Here is a 26690-nt window from a genome sequence, read left to right as displayed (position 1 = left end):
TCCCCCCCACTCTCCTTCTACACATTGTGTAGCTGAAAATGCCAAAGTGATGGCACAGGCAAGGAAGCAAAAAAAACCCAACAAATTCAGAAGAAGGAGAAGGAGCAAAAAGGGCTTCCAGGTACAAATATGCAGTCCTGGAGCAAAACAGCCAGATGGACCTTCCCTCAAAGGCAAAGATGAGATTTCCATCTTCTCTAATTGATTCCTTTGAAGCTTTTCCCCGGCTCTGTCAGTTACTCAGCCAGATCCCTCTTTGTCATCCAGCCTTAAGCTGCTTGATCCTTATGGCCCTCTCTATCTCACAACCAGATTCCTGTATTTTGTGTTCCAATCCCTGCAGTGCAAAACACAAAAGGATTTAGGATCAGGGCAATTTGAAATTTCCAGGGGAGGGGGGGGAGAAATGAGGGGTTTCAACCTTTGAATGTCTCTTTATCCAGGACCACTTTAGATGGGATCACCTGAACTAGCTGCATTTCCAGAAGACGTTAGATCACTCTCTTTTTCAATCCATTGCAGTTTCAGGGGTTCCATTTTAATCTCTTTTGCCTTGCTGCTTCCATATCTTTGTAACTTGAGAAATAACTGGGGAAATATTGAGGTAACTTTCCCTATAATCACTTTTCCCTGAAAACACTAATGTGTCTCTTTTTTTTTCCTGCTGGGCCAAGAACTGTATTGCAAATTGCAGAAAAGTGCACCATTGTCTTTCCATCTATATATTAACAATGGATTGGTTCACATGTTTACGCACAGCCCAAAGAAAGGAAAATGAAACAAATAATAATAATAATAATAATGCACGATGGCATCCAATTGGTGTTCAGCTGCAGACAGGAGGTCGTCAGTGGAATGGAAGCATGAACTGAAAGCCTCAGGCATCTGTAATTTGCTAGCTATAAATTAATTGTGACTTGAATTTTACCCTGTTGATCATTTCCTTGAAATGCACACATATATCCATTTGGAATCCATTATAGATACTCAAGGTACTTTGCAGTGGGTTTCTCTCTTTCTCTCTCTCTCTTCTGCCTTTTTGCTGACATAAATTTATGTTCTGCATGAAACACTCCTTCGAAATAGCGGAACTATTCACGGTCACCCAAAATATTCCGTTCATTTAGCCCTTCCCGCATTCCAGGAATTATTCCAAAAATTCTGGTCAACCTTGCAAATTAGCTAGGGAGTTCTAAAGCATCTCTGGCTGGGAACGTTGGGACTTGCAGTCCTGAGGTCACTGGATTGTTGAAGGCTAAACAAAATAGTGCCTATTTCTGTGCACACCATGTGTTTCCCCTGGGTGCACTTACGCAGACAGTTGAAGCTTCGCCTGTGCTATAATGGGCCATTATAGTTATTTGTTGCTTTTATGTCCTCCAGAAGCTCAAGGTGGTGGACATACTAATTTTGCACTTTGCAATAACCCAGGGAAGCTGCCTGAGCTGAGAGATAGCAGCATGTTCTCAATCAATCCATAAGCTTCATGGTGGAGAGAGGATTTGGCTCTCCTTCCATTTCTAATCCAAATGACATGGCTCCACGTCACAGTTTTCACAGTACTTTGGGGTTCTCGGAAGCTCCACGTCTTATTTTCTGATGCATAGGTGGTGATCACGTGCGTGTTCTCCTCTCCTCTGCAGGTTTTTTGCCTCCTGTATCTCCTCGGGATGGCCTCCTGCATCGCCAGGCTCCCACGAAGAGCTCAGAAGAAGTGCAACAGAGGCTTGGATCACAGCCCCTTCCTGTGTGGGAATGGAGCACTGATTGGGTGGAGGAGATGGAAACCAAGTACATGCAACCAGCTGAGAACTGGGAGGCTTCTGTTAAGCCAGGAAAAGGCAGGATAGCTGCACCAGAAGAAGCCCAGCTGGTGGTCCCTACTTCTATCCAACAGGGAATGAATGACAAGTGTTGTTGCTCCAAAGTGGAGGGCGACCTACCAGGAATGCTAAAGCAGTAGCTTTCCTGCTTTGGCTGGAGTTTGGTGTTTGGGATGATGTGATGAATTTGGCATTCTTTTTCAGTGCTAGGAGTCTAATTCAGGAAAGTTGTGGTCCTTGCCAATCATCTGTAGAAACAGACAACTCGCCTACTTTCATCTTTTTAGAAAAGGAAAATGCTCATGTTCTTTCCATCCTATTTTTTATTTGATATTTTTTTTTAGAAGAAACCAGACTCAATTTTCACCCATCTTCCCTGGGCAAATCCAATAGGCCCAGGTAGGATTTGTTGGTGTGGAAAAGAATAGGTTGTACCTGCCTCCTCTTAAAATTGAGGAATTGGTCAGAAAGCAACTCTAGTTCAGGGCTGAAGTCCCTTGGATTTGAACCAGGACTTTAAAATGGTACATGTTTTCGTTTGCATTCTGACGGGTGCTAAAGACATGGTATCCAGCTGAGAATGCAGGTAGAGAAATATCAATCAGAAATTGACCAGGCAAATATTACTTTAAGGCGAAGAGTCCTGGTCAGTTGGTAAGGAGCTCTAGGCCTAGGAGAAGGGGACAAAGTAGGGTATATGTAGGTCTGTAATGTACCTAGATAACAAATAGCAGCATTGCATTTTTTTTACTTGATCGTTACCTTTATTTATAGGAGGGGCCACCTAGCAGATGTTGGGCAAGTGGTCAGTGGGTAAAGGGAGATTCTGAAGCTTTGAAAACTTTTTCAGATAAAAGAATGACGGCTGTTGGGGTTCCAAACTCATCCCAAACTGTGACTTAGCAAGCTGCTGTCAATCTCCCCCCCCTCCCACCACCTCTTCTGCTGCAAAAGGCACGTGAGCTTGGCTGATCAGGTGCAACAGGTTCATCTTACTTGACCCGCTTCCGCCATGTTGCACTTGGGACCAACTGAAATATGTTATTCTGAACAATGTTTTTAATCATTCTCATTTCCTTTTTTTGTATTGAGTAGTTTTGCTGAAAGTCATCCGATTTTGAAGGAGGGAACCTAACTTTTCCTGTCACTTCTGCTTTGTGTGGGTCCCTGTGAGTCCAAATAACCAAAGACTCAATGAATTCCTGCCCCCCTCCAGAACCTGCAGCCTTTGGCTGCTTCAAGTTTATAACGAGCTGAGGTAGAAGAGGGAGGAATGACCTATTGATTTCCAATTCCTGCGACTGAGTGATGGGGGCCTTTCAACCTCCCACACCTTTGCGCCTCAGTGAGCAGGCAAGAGAGATTCAATTAGTTGAATGCCTTGTCTGATGGAAATATCTCGGCCGGCCTTTGCTCTCTGCCATACCCACTTTGGATCAGAGCTTCATCTGGCATTAGAAGGATGACTGCTTTTCAGCTGCATTCTAGCATTCCATAAAATAGAGTTGAAGGATGCTTTATAGACCAGAGCAAATGACTCGTCCGTGGGCACTGAGGAGCCTGCCTGGATAGAGCCAAAGGCCAATTTGATCCAACATTTTGGGTCCCACAGTGGCCGGCCAGATCGATTCAAGAGCCTAGCAAGCAAAATTGCTAGGAAAATTGCTCACATCTACTGTCCCTACCCAAGAGATGGTATTTGAGATATACTTCTTTTGAGTTAGCAAGCATCCATTAAGTCCCATAACTTTTGATAGCCCTTCAATGGAATGAACTTGGCAGTGGCCCTCACTGCAGACTGTGGTAATGAATTCTGTAATTCAGTTTTGAATGTAGACATGATTTCAGAAGCAACTTTGTGAGGCCCAGTATCCCTCACAAAGGAGGCATTAGGTAACCCTGCTGGTTCATGCGATGAAATGGCCGAGTTATTAGTAAAGAACATTTCTAATAATATTATCAGAGCAAGAAGAGGGGTAGCTCAGTGATAAAGCTATAAATTCATTTTGGGTGAATCCTGGATTTTGGTCTTGACATGTATGTTGGATACCGCCAGTAAAAAATAATAATAATACAGAAGTTGAAAAGGTTTGCTCCCATTTCTATACTAAAGCAACCACCCTTTTCATTAGCTCTGTTGTAAATCTTGAACGTGCATCTTCTGATGTCCCAGGCAGAACGATTCAAAGGTCTGATTCCTGACATGCAGCAGAAAGCTCCTGTGTTACTGAGAGCAGAAGAGCACCAACCAGTTAAAACGCTGTCAACTTTTAAAGGCCGGCTCTTTTCATGACAATCAAAAGGATGCTTCCTCTCATTTCAATGTTCAAGGTTGTGAAGGTTTATTCTTGCTTAGCTGAGAAAAGATGTATTTCTAAGCAGTGGATTCCATTGATCAATCATATAACATACAACATATAACAACCCTGCTGGAGATAAATAGATTTTGTTTGTACTTCGGCCAAGTTCCCAGATGAATTCTTTGGATTGTTATAGGACTCTTTCCTCCACTGGTATATGAGAGAACTAGAATAAACCTCTTTTTTCTAACTTTTCAGATTCCTCCCACCCATCTCCAAATCCATTAATAGTGAAAGATTACTACTACTACTACTACTACTACTAATAATAATAATAATAATAACAATAATAATGATGATGTTGGAAGGGACCTTGGAGGTCATCTAGTCCAACCCCTGCTCAGGCAGGAAACCCTATACCATTTCAGGCAAATGGCTGTCCAGTCTCTTCTTAAAAACCTCCAGTGTTGGAGCATTCACCACTTCTGGAGGCAGGTAGTTCCACTGGTTAGTTGTTCTAACTGTCAGGAAGTTTCTCCTTAGTTCTAGGCTGCTTCTCTCCTTGACTAGTTTCCATCCGTTGCTTCTTGTCCTGCTTTCAGGTGCTTTGGAGAATAGCTTGACTCCCTCTTCTTTGGGGCAGCCCCTGAGATACTGGAACACTGCTATCATGTCAACCCTGGTCCTTCTCTTCATTAAACTACACATACCCAATTCCAGCAACTGTTCCCGATATTATTATTATTCTTCCCAGGACCCAAGTGTCCAACTCTATCAATTACACAGACTGGATGATCAGCATTGTCCAGTCTGCTCTGGTTAGTTCCCTGGACCCTTTACTGTTTTGAAAGGCAAAGAGGAAGTGGCTGGGGACAGATTGACTTCACAACATAAAAGAAGGAGAGCAAGGACAGCATTGCACAGGACATGATTGATGGTGGGGAAGGTGTTCATTGAAAGTGTTCAAAAGCCAGAGTTTCCCCACTATGTTGGCTTTCCTTATTGGAATCAGACTCCTTTAAGTGCATTCTGTTGCTGGTTTGTTAAGTTTCATCAACCTAGACATGGACTGACAAGCGTTCTCCTTTCTTCTCAATTATTGAGCTTATTCCTTTAGACTCTTTAGGTCAGAGGTCCCCAACCTTTTGGGCACCAGGGACCGGTTCCATGGAGAGACGTTTTTCCACGGACCAGAGAGTGCGTGGTTTTCTGTGCTGCCTGCATCTCGTGGATGGGGCTTTGCTTGTTTGTGCGGACCGGTTGCTGGCACGCCACAGCCCCGTACCGGTCCACGGATCAGGGGTTGGGGACCCCTGGCTTAGGTCATCTAACCTTCAGAGACCTCTAAGGGGACAAGGCTGATTTGAGCGTCTGCTTCTTGCTACACCATAGATCAACATATATTCTTCTCCATTAAAGCCAATGGTCTAGGGAATGGAAACTGACCTGGGGGAAATTATGATTGGGCTATTTTTAACAAACTAGTTTTGCAACCCTGGGTATTAAGTATTGCCCACTCTGATAATTTCAAATATTGAAGTATACATTTTGGGTTCTTCCATGTTATGATGCCCACTCAAAGGCCTTGTGTGATTGTGGAGTGTTTTGCAATCTTTTCACCAGCCTCCACCCAACAGTTCTAGTATAATATTATTTATAGGATGAACAGAAGTAACCTGCCTACATTACATCTGGCTTGATAGTTTGGTGATTAGCTGGAAGGATGACACATCCTCCCATGGATTTTTACCCTGCAGGAAGCTACAGTGAGACCAGAGTGCCTATAAGCCATTTTCTCACAGGTCTCTTTATCTTTTGCCGGCAAAGGCCTCGGTTTGCCAATATTTGAGCCACAGCTTGGCTGAACTGCAGCCTCCAAGGAGATCTCATTTAGCTCTGCCCAATCCTGCCATCTGCATTTTAAATGAACTTTAAAGGTAGAACTGCCTTCCTCAACTGATTACCTCCAGGTACATTGTAATATCCATGTCTATAGTTCTTAGCCTACTACTTACATTTCATGGTATTGGAAGCTGAGATATAAAGATAATTGTTGACAATTGCAGAGTTTTTGGCCAGCTCTTTCCCACTCCAGATTATTCCATTTTTCCCCCTACCTGCAGATTTCTGGAGCATTTGAATGGTTAATAGAGAAAGAAGTAACCAGAGGAGCACTGATTCGGTTTGATGTGCAGAGTTTTTCATCATTTTGTCTCAGAAATGCAGGCGCTAGAAAGGATAAAATTATTAATTTAAATTTTTAAAAGATTAAAAACTTTAAGAAAAACATAACTTCATATAGTTCTAGCCCAATCCTGGGCCATTTTGATGGCAGGGATATTTCTGAGCAGTTAAGTCATTCTGGGTGCATGTCAGTCCCAGGGGGAACTGTAAAAGAACAGCCCCCAACGTTTTTGGAACCAGGCTCCCAGTTTGGTGGAAGACAATTTTTCCATCCTGGGGCGGGTGGGTGGGTGGAGGAGGAGAAGACACAACCTAGATACCTTGTTTGTGTATGCTCGCTGCTCGCCTGCTGCTTACCTCTAGCTGTGTGGCCTGGTCCCTAACTGGCCATAGACCAGTCCGTGGCCAGAGGGTTGGGGACCCTTACTGTAAAAGTTAGATAGTTGTTTGAATAATGCCACAATCACACTAAATATCATTATTCACAGGAAACAGTTTTTATCCTATTAATTCTTAAATGGCTGGGGTGGGTACTCCCTGGTTTTTCACTCATAGCATCGTGAGATGAAGAACTTCAGTTCTTCGTTCCTTCATCTTTCCTCAGGCTTGAAGTTAAGTCAGAGTGAAAAGTTGGCCTCGGAGGTTTTGTATTCCAGTCAGCCCCACTGCACTCAGCGAGCTAGATGGGGGTCAGGGAGTTAAGTGCCTGTGGGTAGTTTTAAAAGGATGGATAATTTTATGGCTGTGACAATAATTTTACGAGCCCAGCTTTTGCTCCTTACGATGAACTAATTAGAATTGGTATTTCAGAACGTCAGCAGAGCGCTGGCGAAAACTGGGCATAAAGTTTGGGGAAGATATTTTATCTTTGGGAGTGACAGCATGAGTTGCTTAGCACTCACTCCTCTCCTGCAGCATCTCATTGGCTCTCTGGAGGTTTGTGCATTCATCCATTTCATTCATCATGATGCTACCAAACTACTCCAGCTAAAGCTGTAGTTTAATATTATTACCAAAAAACCCCCCCACAAAAAAACAAAAAACACACCATAGAAATCATGATAACTCCACTCTCAGTACTCATCCACCACTATAAGCCAACAATGACATCATTCCATAAAGCAGAAGGTCTGTGTGTAAGATAAGCTACACAGGCATTACACACAGACACACACCAATTATTATCAGGGAGCAGATTGCTGAAGTATAGAAAGTAGAGTTCATTGCCTGTTGACTTCCAGTATTTCTGCACCGCCACAATTACGCATCTTTAGATGGCCCGCAAATCAAATGATGAAAATAATAAATGTCATCCATCTCACAAAACATCAGTAAAGTTTGCTTCCACTGCCATTTTGATGGGAAGCAAAACCTTCAGGTCTGAAGACCTAAGTGGGAGTGAGCTAAAGTGGGTAGCAACAGAAAAAAAAGGGCTTATGGGTGCTAGTTCCTTTCGCTGCCTAACATGAAGGAAACTGGAGCATCTCTTCCAGCAGAATGGACAAATCGGGCACAGTCTGGAGGAGATGGTCCCATATGGTAAAAAAGGTAAAGGAGTCCCTGTGGGTTTTATTTTGCTGCTTGTTGCTGACTCAAGGGCAGGGGTCCCCAAGCCCTGGTCCATGGACTGGCACCAGGCCACAGCATGCCAGAAATTGGGCCATGCAAACAAGCAAAGCCTCATCCACTGGATGCAGGCAGCACACCAAACCATGATCAATCTGGTCCACGGAAAAACCTCTGTCCATGGAACTGGTCCCTGGTGCCCAAAACGTTGGGGGCCACTGTTCTAGGGGGCAGTGCTCATCTCTGTTTCAAGGCCCTTGAGCTAGCACTGTCCAAAGACATTTTCGCAGTCATGTGGTCAGCACAATGTCATGGAGTACTGTTACCTTCCCACAGAAGTGGTGCCTTGTTATAATAATAATAATAATAAGTTGGAAGGGACCTTGGAGGTCATCTAGTCCAACCCCTTGCTCAGGCAGGAAACCATATACTATTTCAGACAAATGGCTGGCCAGTCTCTTCTTAAAAACTTCCAGTGTTGGAGCATTTATCTACTTGCATTTGCATGCTTTTGATCTGCTCGGTTGGCAGGTACTGGGGTGAGGATGGGAGCTCACCCCATCGCGTGGTGCTCAGCTCTTGGGTCTTGAACCTGGGCTGCTGGCTTTCCAGCTGCCAAGCCCAACGTCTTAACTACTGAGCCACTACACAGCCCAAGTAACATGGACTATTACCCAAAAGGGCTTTATTTGAAATCATGTAATATTGCTTTTAATATATTCCATGGGCTCAAATCACTAACTGCATTAATAATAATAATAATAATAATAATAATAATAATAATAATAATAATAATAATAATAATAATAAAAATTTATTATTGTTATTATTACTATACCCCCAGTGAGGCATAATAATAATAACAATAATAATAAAAACTACATAAATAATAATAATAAATGTGATCACAGATTGGCCACAAAGAACAACATGAAAAATAGCAAAAATGTCGTACTGAAAGATCTGCAAGAAATACCATTTGCCTGCAAGCCAGAACTGATGGGATCACAAAAATAGACAAAGTAATAGAAAATGAAGAAGCTAAAGTGCTTCCAGATAACAACCCAGACTTAACAATTGTTGATAAGACAAAATGTCTAGATGTGCCAGTGCCTGGAGACAGCAGAATGGAAGATGCAGGGGTCAGGGAGGCAGGTGGCTAGAAGGAATTTCATGGTTAAAAATGGTGCTGGTTGCTGTTTTTAAAAATCGACCATATTGGGTGTCCTGAGAAGAAAATTCCTGATGCCAGGATCAGGGACACGAGTGGCATGTGGACATGAATCTCTGAAATGCTTTTAATCAAAGACATGGGAGAACAAATAGCTTTTCTCCAAAAAGAGGAATATTACTTCATGTTTGGAAACCTTTGCAAGTTCTGTAAAATCTTGACTCCCCCAGACATCCCTTCCCTTCCCCTTTCCTTCTTTTAGAATTAGTTCATCTGGACATGCTCCTTGCCTTAACTACCTTGTGAGGCTAACACCATGCCTTCCTACCACTTCAATAAATTTGGATCAAGGTGTGGTCAACCCTTTCTCCAGAAAAAGGAAAGGAAAGCTTTGGGAAAGATAGTCAATGCAAGTATCAGTTATTAAGCCTTATTCCACTCTTCCGAACCGCTCCTGCCTTTGCTTACAGGAGGAAATACACTTTTGGGCAACACTGGAAGCTGCTTCCTGGTACAGTTGAGATCATATAAGGCAAAGCTCTACGTGGCCTTTTCCCAAGCATCCAGTACAGCTTGGTTACATTTGTGGCCCCTTCTGCTTTAATCAGGGAACTCCAGGGGGGGTTTCCTGTCGAAGAGGGGTTAAGTAAACATAGACAGCTGCTAAGCAGGGAGCCTGCAAACCCAAACCTTTTGTGTTAAGTGTGGCTGAGGCCCCATTTCCTTAGATATATTACATAAACATCCCTTCCATCTCAGAACAGAAGCCTCATATGGTCCGCGGTGATGAGTTTAGCATCTGCAGGCAGGAAGACCCATGAGCTCAGGAGATTTGACTGCAACTTTGGAAACGGCTGCCGTAAAAGTGGATGAAATCACTGACGTCTTTTGTGGAATCCGCTCGGTGGAATCAGAAGCTGGTTGGGCTGGAGGGTGCTCAGACTTGGCTCAGCCCAAGTTGGTAGGACAATTGGAAATTGTGTCTCTGGCTGGTACCCGGCATGATTTATATGAATGGCTGATTGCAGTGAAATGACAAGGTGCTCCCATGAGTCCTATTTCATTCATGTCTATCCTGGATGCATAAATTTGGAAGAATAGAGAACAGGAGTGAGCCTCAAATGAGAAGGAGAAGAGTCTCTAGCTGATGGTCAGCCAGAGTATGTTTACTTGTATGGATAAAGAGATAAACACTTTCTATTAGGAATGAGCACAACCTCTATATCTGTCCTGTTCATGAACATTCCTAGTTTTGCATATATATATTTTTTTCGGATGGTTAAAGGCACTAAGCGTTCATCTGGAAAACTGACAGCCTGGGTTCGTGACCTGAGTGCTCCATGATGGGGTGAGCTTCCATTACTCACCCCGGCTCCTGCCCACACAGCAGTCTGAAAGCATGAAAATTCAAGTAGATAAATAGGTACCACTTTGGTGGGAAGATAACAGTGTTTTGTGTGCCTTTGGCGTATAGCTATGCTGGCCACATAACCATGGAAAATGTCTTCTCGAGATGGACACAACTGGACAGGGAAACTCTTTACTTTTATTCTGGAAATAATAGCCGGTACTGTTTGTCACCCTCCACTTTGTTTTATGAGCTTTGGATTTTCATCTCATACCTAATTCCCACAGTACTGTCTTACGTCTAAGTATATTTACCCATGTGGTATGCCTGTATTATTATTATCCTTCTCATCTTCTCTACCTTCTTATTGGCATCATTATTGCCAATAATGAGAGCTTCTGCACATTGAGAGCTTCTGCACCAGAAACAAATTCCTTGCGAGTCTAATTACACTTGGACAAATAAAACCTATTCTATTCTATTCTATTCTATTCTATTCTATTCTATTCTATTCTATTCTATTCTATTCTATTCTATTCTATTCTATTCTATTCTATTCTATTCTATTCTATTCTATTCTATTCTATTCTATTCTATTCTATTATTCCATTCTGCATTCTGTTCTGTTCTATTCTATTCTATTCTATTCTATTCTATTCTATTCTATTCTATTCTATTCTATTCTATTCTATTCTATTCTATTCTATTCTATTCTATTCTATTCTATTCTATTCTTATCTTACTCTACTCTAGTTCTATTCTATTCTATTATCTACACTGCATTGCTCAGTTTGAATTGTAGGTTTCTTTTCTCCCAAATGGTGCCTGTTCTTCAGCTGGGCAGCCCTGCCCCAATGATGTTGTGGTACTGTGGCTCTTCCCCATCTCCCAAAGCTCATTAGAGTAAGCCTTGATGCAAAGGAAACAAACTCATAAATCCTACTGAATGAGCTTGTCTTCTACTCCTGCTTTATGGCCCAGTTGCAATAGACTTCTTTGAAGGCATGCCAGAATAACTTGAAGAGGAGTGGATTGCAGGGAAGAAGTTCAAGGCTGAATTTGATTTCCCATCACCCAAAATGAAAGAGGCAGTCGTTGCTTATTTACCCCTAGGTAGATATGTATTCTGAAAGAGTGTGCTGGAAATTGTTTGGTGGTGCTATTGGCAAACGAACCCCACCTTTGCAGACCATAAACCTCTTCTTCCTGGGAAAGCAGTCAGACAGAGTCTTGAACAAAATTTCTCCTTGATTTACAGACTATAAGCTCATTCATCACTAAGAGCAGAAGGAAGGGATGTGTGTCTCTCTCTCTGTGTGTGTGTGTGTATTCCCATCAGGGGGATAAATTGCAAATATTACTTCCCTGAACAAATCATTCCCTACTTTTTCTGTAGCCCAGCTCTCTGGCATCTTGCACGCCAGTTTGCATGTGCTGACTCCGATGTACACATGGGAAAGGGTATTGCAATTAACAGTAATATTTTACCAAAGTGGGCAAGGAGAAGACCATAATCAAGATACCTGCTCAGTTTGCTGCCTAAGGTTGTTCTTAATTGGCAATTTCAAATAATTTGAATTTATCAAATCCCTTCAAAGAAAACAGAAATAGAACACAGACTTAGGGTGCCTATGGGGATCCAAAGTTATGAGGATGAGAATCAATCAATCAATCAATCAATCAATCAATCAAATTAGATCTGTAAAGGACCTTGGAGGTCTTTTAGTCCAACTCCCAGCTCAAGCAGGAGACCCTATACCAGGCATGTCAAACAGCCAGCCCATGGGCCGGATGCGTCATGCCAAAATCGCGCCCACCCAATTGGCGGCAATGGGGAAAAAGTCATGATACATCGTGCGATGTCACGTGACATCGTGAGTTTGACATCCTGCCCTATACCATTTCAGACAACTGGCTGTCCAATCTTTTCTTAAAACCCTCCAGTGATGGAGCACCTACAATGTCTGAAGGCAAGCTATTCAATTGATTCATTGCTTTACTGTTAGAAAGCTTCTCCTTCATTCCAGGGTTGCTTCTGTCCTTCATTAGTTTCCATCCATTGTTTCTTGCCTTCTGGTGCGTTGGGAAATAAGTTGGAAACCCCCACCCCCACAACCCTTGCCTTTAGAGCAGGGGTGTCCAACCTGGCAACTTTAAGACCTGTGGTTTTAAACACCAAGAATTCTCCAGCCAGCATGTTAAAGTTAAAGTTGCCAAGGCTGGAGACCCCTGCTTTAGAGTATAATAAAGGATCCTGTATGTGAAGAGTCTTGTACGGTTTTATTTCCCTAGTTCTTTCTTCCCTTGGGGTCTCTCGAATCTTGTCACTTGGCTGAGCCTGGCCACTGATTTTATTTTCTAATGTGCTGTCTTTAATTGGGTTCAAGTAGGAAGCCCTGTTTGACCAGCTAAGCTACAGAAATGGTCTTGTGTCAGGGGCAGCTGCTTATGGCCACAAGAAGCTCATGCCTTTTGTTCGGCCATCAAGCAATAGGCTTGGTTTGGGTTCATTGCGTTGCTTGAACTCAGCCAGTTGTGAGGTTCATAAGCCACAGTTTATGGCTTCATGATGTAGCCAAGCCAACCTTGGCCTCGTCCTCCTCTTTCATATTTCTGGCCCTCAGAAAGTTGCCGCAGCTTTCAGCGATTCGATAAAGCTAAAACACTGCAATTTCTGGTAATTTCATTTTTTTTTTTTAAAAAAAGGGAAGCGGAACAGGCAAGATACCTGTGTTACAGTATCCACGAGGATGCATCACCAGGGGGAAAGCACAGGTTGTTCAGAAAGACTCAGGTTAACAAATAGCTTTATTGGCCATTTTACAAAAGGATTCATTAGCTACCAGAGAAATCCCTGCTTTATGGCAGGCAGGGCGAAGCACCTGGGCAGCATCTGATTATGTGCTTGATGTGATGGGCTCTTTCAGGGCCCAACATGAGCTGAATGTCTGCAGATCCACTTCATTTCCTGCTTCATCTCCCAATCCTTGCCCGCCACTGCTAGTGGCGCCAATCTCCCCGTCTCGAAAAATGCCCAGCCTCTTCCCAAACAGGCCCACCGAGGCTCAAGGCTTGAATGTCTCTTTGTCTTCATTTATAAATACGGTTTCCTTGCCTCTCTGGGACCGTCAACCTCCAGGAAAACAAACCTATTTACATGGAGCCAGGCCATACTGCTCCTTTGGAAGGATCATAAATTAGATGCACAGAAAACCACCAGGCCCCAAGTCTACAGATGCCAAATTCGTAACCTTGCTCTGCTCATGCCAACGGTGTTTGGTTTCATCTTTTCTCCTGAAAATGTAAGGGAAGAACACATCAATACGCCTGTGCCTGTAGTTTGTTTGCCTTTCTGTATTGTATCATCCAGGTTTTTTTTTTAAAAAGGGCTTGTTTATTTCCTTCTAGAAGTCCATCACCCCAGGCTGCTTAGAACACAGATGGGCCACTTGTAGATCACACATTTGGATCCCTGCCCGCATTTTCTCACTGGCTGGTTGAGCTGTATCTTGGCTAGCTGCCAGTAACTGACCCCCATCTGGTATATCCTAGCAGTTTGTGGAGAGGCACTTAGATTATTGGCATCTCAAAGCTAAGAGCAACAGAAAACTAGCAGCCATCAGTGATTTCTGAGGAAGGGAGAAGTAACTGAGGGATAGGGCAGATGCTCTGGGTCTGCGTGGATGTGCATGAAAGCATGTCACTATCAACCTGTAATTGTTTTGGCTCATGCGTATCTCCAAAACTTCAGTGTTACTTGATTCCCCCCCCAATGATTTGCCAGTTCCCTGCTTAATTTATCTAACTTTTCTCCAAACTCGCTTTGATGATTGTCTCTTAAAAGTCAAATTGACTATGACTGGACTCCCCAGTGCAACTGCTACAAAGTTGAAGGAGATCTGGATCAAGTCTCTAGCATAATAAGGAAATGATCGGGGGTTAAAATTGTGCCTGGATAAAGCTCCCCTAGATGCAATGACGTAGGGATCTTATGAGGAATATTATTTAGGTAGCTTAAGACCTCACAAACTTGCTCACTAATGCACCACCAAAATGGTAAATCGTGGTTTATAAACCCCGCCGATCTGTTTAATACAGTACTCTAAAATATAATGCTTTGTTTTATCTTGGTCATGGCATACAGTTTAGCAGGTTACATAATGTAGTTAAGTATTAGAGTTAATCTAATACTTGGTTTGTCTGCTCCATATCAAATGAGCAATCCAGAAGAGTCAGTGTAGAACAAAGGGTTAATACTCTTCCCAGATTCTGTGGTTCTGAAACATGTCAAGGAACACATCATTTTCTGTTGTTTCTTGAGATCTTGATGGCTGTATCAGCCAACCCTTCTCAGCCCATCCCAAGCAAGGCTCTTGAGCTCCTCATTCAATCGTGCAAAGGGGAAATGTGGCAGTAGGGAGCCATGCATAATCACCTCATTGCGATCCCCTGTTGTCCGGCTGCGTCCTGATCCATGGCCTCTGGATGCCGTGGAACCCCTGGAAGAAGAACTTCCTGTTGTAGAGCAATTGCTTGACACCTGGCTCCGGGAGAGAAAGCTGGGCTTGCTGTAGGGAACAATCTCTTCTTCTGCCAAGAGACACCCAACAAGAGGGTTTAAAACAAACCAGGAAAAGCAACCGTTTCTCTAGTAATACACACCACCACAGCTGTTTTGCAGTCTACACAGTTGTGGAGGCAAGGATGGGATAAACATCAGAATCGTCACCAACTCTTGCATCAGTCGTTCTTTTCTAAGCAAGTAGATGTTTGTTGAGCACACTCATGAAATCACACTCGGTGATTCATTTCCAGTCCTTGAACGAACAACATCCCTACTCGTGATCATTTCCAATCACCTCTAATTCATGCTCTTAAAAAAGAAACAAACCCAACTTAAGAAGTAACTTCCAAGCATTTATCTTGGCAAAAATTCAGTCCAGAGGACAGGAAAATGCTGGGCTCAATAAAAGGGAACCAGGGTAGAGATCCTACAGCATGCAATGGTCCTCCTTGTCAACTGCATAGTTCCACAAAGTTGCATTGCAAATAAAAGTTGTGGATCTTGAAAGAGATCCCCAAACTCCAGAATTAGGTCTTGTGGAAGTGTCAAAAAAACATGAAGGGGAATTAGTGGCAAAAGAAGAGAATTCACTATAGAAACCTCTGCTTGTAATGGTCACCGGCATTACATTACATTAGCTGGCTCAGGAATTCTGGGAGTTGAAGTCCACAAGTCATAAAAGAGCCAAGGTTGCCTACCCCTGATCTAAAACATCCTATTTCCCCCAGAAATTCTTCACTAGCTTGGATCATAAGCTGAACTGACATGCCTCCTTCTGTCCCAGACTCCCAAAAAGAGCATCTTAGGCTCTAGCAACTCTAGGAAGTGTAGCTCCATTTGGCTACCCAAATTCTTAATGTGCAAACCAGACACCTTAGAATTACTTCCCAGGGTTCCTGCATTCAGATTAATATTTATTTTGGCCGGGGAGGGGGGAAAGGGAGGATTTAAGTAGGCATTCACATTTTCTCATACTGCCAAAGCAAGACTGAAATAAGCAGTAAGGCTGCTCATTGCCCAGAGAACTAAGAGCCATCCAGTTTGCTGTGTATGTCTTTAATACGGGTAGTCCTTGACTTACAATGACAACTGGGACCACAATTTCCCTGATTAAGAAAAGCAGTTATTAAGGGAGTCGTGCCCAGTTTTATGACCTTTTTTGCCATTTTTGTTAAGGAAAACCCCAGAGTGTGCTAAGTGAACCAGGGGGTTGTTAAATGAATCTGGCTTCCCCCATTGACTTTGCTTGTCGGAAGATGGCTGGGAAGCTCACAAATGACAACTATATGACCCAACCATGCTCCAACCATTATAAATGCAGGTCAATTGCCAAGCACCTGAATTTTTACCATGTGGCTCTGGGGATGCTGTTACGATTGGTTGCAATTCACTTTTTTTCAGGGCTGTTGTCCCAAAGGTACTTTTTCCAGGAGGCAACTGGACATTTTTGCTTTTCTCTGAAGGCATTTCGCTTCTCATCCAAGAATCTTCTTCAGCTCTGACTGGATGGCAGAGAATGGAAGGATTTATACTCCTTGCAGACAGCTGGTCATTTGCATTCTTCTAGAGAGTTGTTGAGGCCACTTGGAAGTTTGTCTGTGTCCTCAAGGTCACCTGAGTGGTGCAAATGGGTGTGGAGTCTTCTTGGAACTGTTGAAAGGACTGTGTTGCAGAGTGGAGATAGATGATGATGTATTCCCACCCCCCTTCTGTTGAGAGAGGGCTGCTCAAAGAAAAACAAGAAAGTCCAGTTGCCTCGTGAAAAAGCATATTTGGGACAATTATGACCTGGTTGACTGAGAATCTCCCTAGACTTTCAGGGCCGTTGTAACTTTGAATGGTTGCTAAATGAATGCTTGTTAATCGAGGACTACCGGCATTAAAATCGAACACAACCCACTTTGAGACTCATTCTGTTGAAAGGTGGAACATATATCAAATGAGCAGAAACACTAAAGTGGAAAAAGCAAGTGGATTTCAATTTTTCTGTATATATAACAATTCAATTTGCCAAGCCCGTGCTTGACCTTTCTATAGTAATGTCAGCAGAAAAGATGAAGATGTTTTTTTACAGGATGAAACAACAAGCCATCCTCCTTGAATTCTTCAAGGAGCTTCAAAGTTGTCATCTTCCTTCAACAACACAATGCTCCGGAAAGCCCTAGATGGATGAGAGTTCGTATTGCTGGCCTGTGACTCCAGATCAATAAGCAATCTGGCAATCAGCCCATAGTATGAGAAATGCTCCTTATGACTAATGTTACCATCTCGGTGCTGGTGGTAGAGCTGGCCAGCCACTGTGCGATGGGCAACTTTCCTCTCCATGGCCGAGGAAGCATTGAGGTCTTTCTCTAAAGAAGGGTCACAGTCTAGACGTGGAGTGCTGTCCGGAGCAGAGCTGCTGAGGTCTTCTGCAGGTGGTGGCAAAGGTGGTGGCGGTAGATCTGCAAACAGAACTGATGATAAAGCACCAGCTCTTGTTTTCTATGAAACCCCTGAAATTTCTTCAGGTGGTCCTCCAAGGCATTCAAAAGATTCATCTTAGAGCAGGGGGTGTCCAAACTTAGCAACTTTAAAACCTGTGGACCTCAACTTCCAGACTTCCTCAGCCAGCATAGCTGGCTGGCTGAGGAATTCTGGGAGTTGAAGTCCACAAGTCTTAAAGTTGACATTGGAAGTTGAAGTTCACAAGTCTTAAAATTGCCAAATTTGGAGACCCTAGTCTTAATACTGGCAGCCTTAGGAACCTGAAAATCTCAAAATGGCACCTGCTGTACTTTGACTGGTGGTGCTTGGAGAATCAGGTGGATAGTGAAAGTATTTCAGTTGTAGTTACTCTAAAGACAAAAACTGCTTGCTGTTATTTGCAAGAACCAGAAGGAAATGGGGGAACCAAGACCAACATCAGCAAATGCAGAGTTTGTCACTGGCTAGCTGCCATTGGTGACTTCAGAAGTCCACCTATGAACTGGAGTGTATATACAACCAGCAAGTAGCCATAGACTTTGAGCAAACCAAAATGATTCCTGCTGCCACAGATGGTCCCAGATGCATGCAGGTGATTATCTATAAAGAGAATGTTTGTAACTTAGGGTTGAAATCAGGGTCCTTGGTGCTCTTAGCTTGGTTGTTTTCTTGCAGATGTTTCATTACTCAAACTAGGTAACATCATTAGTGCTAAGACTAACACTGAAGATGTTACCTAGTTTGGGTAAAAAAAAAAACATCTGCGAGAAAACAACCAAGCACAGAGAACACCAAGGACCCCTGGCTTTAATATCTTCCATAAATAGGATTTGACCTTACCTTTGGGTCATGGGACTCATGATGTGACCTCATGCAGTGGCCTGAATGCCCAATAAACACGTTAAACCAAAATGGAAATCTCATGTGAGCATTGTGAGAATCTCAACATCTTGCAATTGTGAACCAAGGTCATACATTTATCATACACCATAAATGTCCCAAAAGAAAACCATGGCCGTTCTCGAGGATTTAGCAGACATGCTGCCATGCTGTGGCTCTAGGTTCCAACTCTCTGCTTCTACATGGTGGCTTATTAACCCTTTATATAAGTAGCTGTACTACTTAGTGAATTGCTTCATTGGTCCCCACTGGCTGAGACCCAATATAATACTTGCAATGCATGGCTTGCTTGAAATATGACAACGGAAAAGTTAAACGTGTTCCTGAGAACAATTGTGTGAGCAAGATTCTACTCAGGGTGCCGTCGGCTAGACAATGTCGGCTGGCGACCCCCAGGGGGAGGGCCTTCTCTGTGGGAGCGCCAGCCCTGTGGAACCAGCTCCCCCTTGAGCTCCGGATGGCCCCGGATCTCCGGTCCTTTCGCCGCGACCTCAAAACTTTCCTTTTTCATCAGGCTGACCTGGATTGACGACGGGTTTTTAAAATGTTTTAATTTTTAATTGTTTAGCTAATTTATTTTGGGGCTGTTTATTTAATTTCTTTTAACTTTTGTATTGTTGTTTTTATTGTTGTTAGCCGCCCTGAGTCCTTCGGGAGATAGGGCGGCATGTAAGTCCCAAAAATAAATAAATAAATACATAAATAAATAAAAGGAGGAGGGAAGCAGATGCTTTCCAGATGTGAGTGGCTGCTTCTTGGTAGACTTGAAAAAAAAAGCACATGGAGGAATTAACCAGATTACGTAATGCAATTAAGAGGTTGCTATAATTAAATGCATCAAGCCAGTTTGGTGTCGTGGTTAAAGATCTGAGGCTAAAAAAAAAGGGGGGGGGAGACTGAATTTGTGTCCTGCCTTAGGCATGAAGCCAACTGGGTGAGTTTGGGGCCAGCCATTTTCTCTCGGCCCTAGGAACGAAGAGACAAGGGCAAACCACTTTGGAAAGCATTGCCAAGAAGACTGCACAGGCTTGTTCAGCAAGTCACCAGGAACCAAGAGCAGGGAAGAGGCTTAAACACCGTGTAGCACAAACATGGCACTGACCTCCTTGTTTCTTCTCCCGACGGTAGTGGCTGGACTTGGATTTCTTTTTGCCTTTTCCTTTCTGACCCAGAGGAAGCAAAACATCACCAAGGCTGGAATGGGTCTTGCCTGTCAGTAAGAGCCCAACATCGGTAATAATTTAGCCTTCCCCACCAACTTACAGGCAAAGCTCAGAATTGCTCACCTGTGCTAAGTGGATAATAATAATAATAAACAACGCACTGGCAAAATATGCATCTTATGCTAAGCCATCATGTGATATGTTGGATTTTGGTTTAGGGTGTTGGGTGAACTCAGTCACCATGGTTGAACTCCTCATATTCAGGTCAACTGGTTTGGCCCAAGCACTTCACCTTTTAGCCTCCCAATAACCCATGAAGTAGGACAGTGTTTTTTTTCATTCTGTTGACTACAAAGGGATTTCAAACCTGGCCCTTCCAATCTGATGAGCTAAGCACGTCACCATGAAGACTCTCTAAAGTCTCAAAGGGAATTAATCTTCAGCAACGCAATTACAGGTTGTCCTCAGTTTATGACAGAGACTGTTCAAAGTTATGATGGCTCTTCCTCCCCCCCCCCCGCCCCAAGAAAAATCCTTAGGGCCGGGTTTCAAAGTTCTGACAGCCGGCCCCATCCCCATCATAGTCACATTTCAAACTCTTGGCAACTGGCCTGCATTGATGGTCATTTCTCATGGTCACATGACCACAATTCATTGTTTGTAAGCCATCCAGAGTCACTGAGAGTCAGTGGGCAGCCATATAAATCCTCTCGATGAGTAAATAAATTTATGACCTTTTTGCTGAAGACTAATATTTACTTCTGTTTTTAGCAAAAATGCCCCCTAGCACAGAGGCCCCCAACCTTTTGGGCACCAGGGACCCGGTTCTGTAGAGAAAGGTTTTTTTCCACTGACTGGAGAGTGTGTGGTTTTGTGTGCTGCCTGCATCCCATGGATGGGGCTTTGCTTGTTTGTGCAGACCGGTTGCTGGCCTGCTGCAGTCTGATACCGGTCCACGGACTGGAGGTTGGGGACCCCTGCCCTAGCAAACGATGGGTTTACTTAACAAGCATGATGCTGGTTAAGGAGGATGCCATGGCCATCACTGTTCCTGAGATGTTCCTGGGAAGAAGGACTTAGAAACTGAACTCACCTTGCCCTGGGGAGTCCACATTCTCTGCACTGTGTGCTGGCGTCTGGCTGAGGTTACGTCGGTGGCTTTGCCTGGGAAGCATGGCTTCCGGCCTCTCTTCGGGCATGTTTAGATTGGGATTAGACTGAGTCAAGGGAGGACTTGAAGGCCTTGGTAAGGGTCCTGACCCATTGGGTAGCCGCCTGGGAAGCAAAGGAGGATCGGACTAAATGGACAGGTTTTCAAGATGCCAAATTCCCTAATCACTTAAATGCAGTCTATTATCGGAAGGTGTCTGATAATAGGCAGAGCTTTAGACTTCAAGTCGTGTGCTTGAGCTCCATCGGGGTGGCATCCTCTGTTTGCAGTAGGAGTTGCTTTCAACTTTCCATTGTAACAAACACTGGAGGTGGGGGGGGGAATGGTGTCTTGGGGGGCTATTTCCTTAATAGATCTCCCTCCTTCTTTCCAATACATCAAGGGCATTCAAAAGATCTGATGGTGTTGACCCGGAATTAGGAGATAGCATAGGAAGTATCAATTGTGAATGTGTGCAGATGGCCCTGCCGCCTCTGGGCACTTGCAGAGTCATGGATGCAGGGTCATGAAAGGACAGCAAGGAAAACACCCAATGTCCTAACGCACCAGGGAACATACGATGCCTTTAGGGAAACATCCAAAAGGGAACATTTTTAGCTACTTCAGATTTCTCCCTTCTTATCTACAGTGTGCCAGACTTACTGGGTGAAATCTTCATCTTATGTGTGTCAGCTTTGCTGGGTGGGTTGCACGTTGATAAATGAATTTATTGAACATAATCCTAAATAAGTGAGACTATACTAGCGTTCAAACTGCGGTGGATTAACATCTTGCAGAAAGAGGCACGGCTTTGCCTAAAATGACCCTTCCCTCCTCCCATAGCAAAAAGGCCCGGGAGATACTGAGTGTAAAACTTCTTCAGATCATTAGGAGGACTAGAATCTGTGAGGGCAGCACTAAAGGGGACACCATAAGCCTAGACTGCGAACTTGGTGAGCTCATACCTGGGCAGATGTGGAATCTCAAACTGGTGGAGCCTGGGAATATCCTCGGAAGCTCTCATCTCTTCCCGTGGTGAAGGGGTCAGAGTGGCTGTGGACTGCTGACCATAGGAATTTGCAGGAGAAGAGGCATCGTTGCGAGGTGGGGGAAGAGGACATTCTTCTTCCTGGATGTTCTCCATTAAGTAGGTTCTCTCTGGCAAAGGTGGACACCATTCCTCCACTTCTGACCTGTCAAAGTTCATACATTGTCCTAAGGCTAAGCCCTGACTTATTTTAATCATGGTTTATTAAACATATGCTTGTTCATATGTGCTAGTAAGTCATTACAGCTCTCATCTATATGTATTCATATATGTGTTAGTAAGTCATTACAGTTCTCATCTATACGTATTCATATATCATGCAACAAGTCAAACAAAGCATGTTGTGGATTCATTGGTGCATAAAGTAAGCCAACCAGCAATCTATATCGCTGACAGCGGACTGCAACATGCTATATTTGGTTACTAAATTAAATTCATTTGGGCTCACAGTAAACATTGAGCCATCAACTGCTACAAGCTACAGCCAAAGCAAGACAAAGCAAAAACCAAACTTAGTGCATTTCCTAAACTTTTCAACGAGCTGATTGAATTATGTATCATGAATTTAACCTATAAACTGGCCAGGAAGACTGAATTCCCAATACACAATGGATATTGTAATTGAACACATGCATGCTCCTTGCAGCTCTCTCTATTCAATAGGTAGGTTTAGAAGGGAGAAGAAAGTCACAGGTGGAGGGGCATCTAAGGGTTCTGAAGGTTAAAACTTGATTTTTGAGCCAGTTGACGATATCCAGCATGGAACTGTTGGCTTCAAAACTGCAGATACTGATTATAATTATTTTTCCCCCTCATACGTTTTGCTCTGTTCATAAGCAAGACATTAGGGCAGTCTGCACTACAGGAAAATGCATTACGACTGGGAAAATCTGGTCAAAATTCAAGTGCAAACTCAGCCTTAATAGGAACATGAAACCTGCTCTTCAATTCCTTCAGTGGGGGAAAACTCAGTAAAATACTGCAATTTCCCAGTCCTCCAGTGGCTCTTACGTCAGCTCTAGTTCTTCTTCCTCCTCCTCTTCCTCCTCCTCCTCTTCCACATATTGGCTCAGCTCATTGGCAGATGGTGGAGGGGGCAGCACTTCTGTCCAGTTGAGGGATGGTGTTTTTACTGGCTTCCCCATTGATTTCTGTTTCCCAGGTTTAGCAACTACGGAAACGGAGAAGTTAGACCTTCCATTACGGTAAAAGACTTTGGTTGCAAGCCTAGTCCTATCTCCAAAGAACAACTCTGATTAAAATTAATGAACCTGCATGTTTTCTTTAAGTGGCCACCTAGCCCTCCATTTGCTAAGCTTTACGATTCTCCTAATCTTCCTGCATCAATTTGTGCTTCTCTCGAATAAGACGTTATGCATTTTTAGAATGTACATATTGTATCATATTGTCATCAGTGCTATAATATCTTTTTTTTCCTGGGAAATGTCAGGCATATTCTTCTCAAGACAGGATGACAACATTGCAAGTTGAGACTAGATACACGATATACTCAGCAGGGATGGGGGAGGAAGATCTGCAGACCGGGGATAGTGTGGGCTACAACTTCCATCATTTCTAATTTGGCTATGCTACTAGCTATGTCTTGTACTTTCAAACATTTGAAGGAACATTACATGTCCATGATCTAGCTTCTTGTAGGCTTATAGTCCCTACCACTCTCCACCCTGCCCCGGTCGGGCTGGGCATACTGGATGCTAGAGATGCCAGGCTCGTTGTTCCATTGGCCTTCCTCTTCATCGGGTGAGTGTAGATGAGTTGCACCATATGGCACCACGGGAGTTGTGGCATATGGGGTGGTGTGCTGGGAAAATGCCCCATTGAAGGTCCTCATATCATCACTGGCAGGGTCAATGGTGCTGTATATGGGGCCATCAGACACCCCTGTCCCAAACTTCTCCGTCTGAGCAATGTAATTGGAAATCCCAGCATCTGTAAACAAGGAGAGATGTCATGAGCCTTATCAGGTTTTCTAGGTTGAGCTGAAGCAGATTCAGGGTGCCACAGTTCCAAAAGCCTCTAACATCTATAGGTTTTTTTATTTGAACTTACTGAGAGAGAGAAAAGGGGGTCCTTCCTTGTTGTATTTTCCAAATCCTGTTTCAGTTTTTTCTCTTCAGTAGGAATATCTCTCAGCCACTTGCTCTAAAACAAGGGTTCCCAACTGGGGGGTGCTTGCACCCCCTGTGGGTATGAGACAATATTCCAGGGGGGTGCAACACCTTGGGTTTTCAAAATTATAGTGTATATGCATAATTCGTTGCCGTTATTTTGAACTCTTGCGAGGGGTGCGAGAATATATCAGAAGCATTCTAGGGGTGCAGAGAACGGAAAAGGTTGGTAGCCACTGATCTAAAAGATTAAGCTTCTTACTGGAGCCTGCCCACCCTGTTCTCCCACTGACCATCTAGCTGGCTACAGATTTTTATTTATATATCAAATTTAGAGACCGCCCACCTCACTCACGGAGGGAGTCTAGGCAATGCATGTTTTCCTTTTACTAGCCAGGTCTAGACCTTCTGTGCTTCTGAGAGAGACACAATTGAAGCTATGGAACTCTTACCATTGTAATATCTTTCTGTGACGTTATGGTTTCCTGTACAACAGGCCATTCCAGGATCTTTTGTCTTCCCATTCCGCAGGAGATTTGGGGCTGGCCAGGAGTCGGCCAGCCATGGGTAGCTGGATGCACTGGTTGCCATGGCTAGCATGCCAGGACGGCTAGAGGAGAGAAATAAAATTATTTATTGGGTGACTAATGTGACAGGCATTTAAAAAAATAATTTGAGTAAGTGTGCATGCTTTAGTTAATTAATTGATTAAAAACAGTTTCAATTTAATGCATGTTTTTTTTAATTAAATTCAATTATGAGGCGAAGAAGGCACTTCCAATTATCAGGGGTATCCAACCATGGGAAACTTTAAAACTTGTGTTGCTGGCTAGGGAATTCTGGAACTTGAAAGCCACAAGTCCTAAAAGTTCCTAAAGTTGGACACCCATCTTTTAGATATGCACATGGAGGTTGCAACAAGCAAGACATTAAAAGAAGTGTTGCTGGGTTTTTTTTTGGGGGGGGGGGGTTCAGAAATACACATCTTTAAATTTTGGAGTTTGGCTTATACCACATTTTTAACTTTGCTGCTAATGTTTAGATACCCAAATTGGTGTCCTGCGGAGTTGGGAATTATGTTAGCACAACATAACAGGAAAACACTTGACTGAAAATGTCTGGAGTTATTTATTTGCTTGCCTGATTTCTTAATTAATAAATAATTGCATTCTTGCAATGTTCAATAGCAACCCTTTATATATTTCTTGGTATTTGAGGGATTAATGAATTCCAACATGCTGTTCTGTTTTGTGATTAATTTTTTTAATCTCCTCTTTGGGTGAAGTGTTTCGAAAGATGAAACAGACACATGAAATTTGGTATATAATGAAACATGGTACCCTGGAGAGACCTCCTTCAATTTCAACTATTTCATTGAAGAATACTGAAGGGGTTGAAATAAAGATTAACTGACAGCCTGCCAAAAAAGAGGTAACCTCTGAGTTATATGATGGATTACCATCATGGTTTCATCCTTTCCTTCAATATCAGATAATAGTGGAGGGAGGAATTTTGTCTTTTCAGAACTTGCTTGCCTATTGCAATGTGTATTGCTCCTTAGAAATCTCTTGATTAGCAGGACTTAGTTGACTAAAGGCATTTAATTGATCAATCCAAATCAATTAACTGATTAAATGTTGCACAGAATCTCCGACTCCTGAGATTTTGCCCTGATCAAGCAGAAACATGGATTGTACTATGGAGAACCAATAAAGCTTACAGGAGAATCTTTCCCATTAGCCTGAGTCCTCTGCACTCACCTGCTGCTGCCGACATGTGCTGGACCGTCCGTGTGAGGGAAAGAAACTGCAAAGGAGAACAGAGCAGACTCTCAGGGACGCGCCTTTCGAGAACAAAAGAAGGGGTGAATTGGAGGTCTGGAGGTCAAAGCAATATGATGGGAAGGGGGCACAAAGCCTTACCTGCTGGCGTGTATGCAAAGGAAGCTGAAAAGAGAAGCAAGCAAAGAGTGAGGCAGCTCAAAGAAAGTCATTGCTGGGGTCAGCATGGATGGGCAGGGAGTCTAAGTTAAACTGACGTGACACAGTGGATGCATTGCATGCAGAATGGCATATCTCCCAAATCCCACTTAAAGGGAACCCAGCAAAGGTGAGAAGAGCCCCTTAAGACAAGAAACCCCCAAACGGGCGTTGTGTCCCATTCACAAAGACTACATTTTCCTCCAGTACTCAAATCTCTACTTGGCCCATTAACACAGGACTGAACAGAAGAGGAAGCTGGAGGCAATTAACCAGAAGTCTGCCTTCCCCTTCTTCCCCTTCTTCAAGAAGGGGAGATGGTTAGGAGGGGTGGTCCAGCCTACAGGACATAAAAGGGTCCAACTTTATCTCTGCAGCAAGTGATTCAGTTGGAGCTCTCCATGGTGCTGAGATGCTCCATTCTGCTTAGTAGGCTGCTAGTCAAGGATAGAGCAAAGGATCTAGTTAGTATAAAGACAACCAGCCTACACGCTTCCTTAAGAATGCCAGAGTGGGAAGCTGGTAGTAAAGATGAGCCTAACTTGCCTGTATAGTGGCTCATCTCCTTTCTCTTCTTCCGACGACAATAGATCCACACACTGAAGCACATGAGAATGACCCAGCAGGCTCCTCCGATGCCAGCAATGAAAGCTGGTTGCTTAACTACACCCGTGATCTGCTCAGCAAGGCTCACACTATCCCCATTGTCCATAGGGACAGTATCCTGGTCTGGTAGGGGTTCTGCAGCAAAAATGGAAGGCAAATGCATTTGCAGTCAGAAGAAGTACAAGTCTTCTGCGAGGTTAACTCTGCAGTCAGGATGGTAACCAGGTTGAAGATTGCAGTTTTCCTACACATAAAATTAGCATATCAAGGAAAGAGCCTTGCTTCTTATTAAT

The 26690-nt window shown here is 43.5% G+C and overlaps 2 protein-coding genes across 2 annotated transcripts in view; one reads left to right on the top strand and one right to left on the bottom strand.

The window, feature by feature from the left end:
* The window catches only part of ROBO4 (roundabout guidance receptor 4), a 49760-nt gene extending 45629 nt beyond the window's left edge, over window positions 1-4131 (top strand). The window contains exon 19 of the mRNA XM_081334091.1: window positions 1644-4131. Within this exon, the coding sequence (XP_081190217.1) occupies window positions 1644-1963 (320 nt within the window). The 3' untranslated portion in view covers window positions 1964-4131. The remainder of the gene's footprint in view (window positions 1-1643) is intronic.
* A 9066-nt stretch (window positions 4132-13197) lies between these two features.
* Window positions 13198-26690, bottom strand: part of ROBO3 (roundabout guidance receptor 3) — a gene marked incomplete at its 5' end in the record, with an annotated part of 230046 nt that continues 216553 nt past the window's right edge. Inside the window, 12 exons of the mRNA XM_081334165.1 lie at window positions 13198-13686; window positions 14828-14982; window positions 17221-17400; window positions 19425-19532; window positions 20579-20760; window positions 21601-21828; window positions 22695-22854; window positions 23358-23633; window positions 24265-24422; window positions 25573-25618; window positions 25735-25758; window positions 26338-26532. Of these exons, the coding sequence (XP_081190291.1) occupies window positions 13675-13686; window positions 14828-14982; window positions 17221-17400; window positions 19425-19532; window positions 20579-20760; window positions 21601-21828; window positions 22695-22854; window positions 23358-23633; window positions 24265-24422; window positions 25573-25618; window positions 25735-25758; window positions 26338-26532 (1724 nt within the window). The 3' untranslated portion in view covers window positions 13198-13674. The remainder of the gene's footprint in view (window positions 13687-14827; window positions 14983-17220; window positions 17401-19424; window positions 19533-20578; window positions 20761-21600; window positions 21829-22694; window positions 22855-23357; window positions 23634-24264; window positions 24423-25572; window positions 25619-25734; window positions 25759-26337; window positions 26533-26690) is intronic.

The sequence above is a fragment of the Vipera berus genome (genome assembly GCF_964194415.1).
Source record: "Vipera berus genome assembly, chromosome: 8".
Classification (NCBI taxonomy): domain Eukaryota; kingdom Metazoa; phylum Chordata; class Lepidosauria; order Squamata; family Viperidae; genus Vipera; species Vipera berus.
The sequence above is the reverse complement of the archived record's forward strand: the minus strand, read 5'-3'. Positions and strand labels throughout refer to the sequence as shown.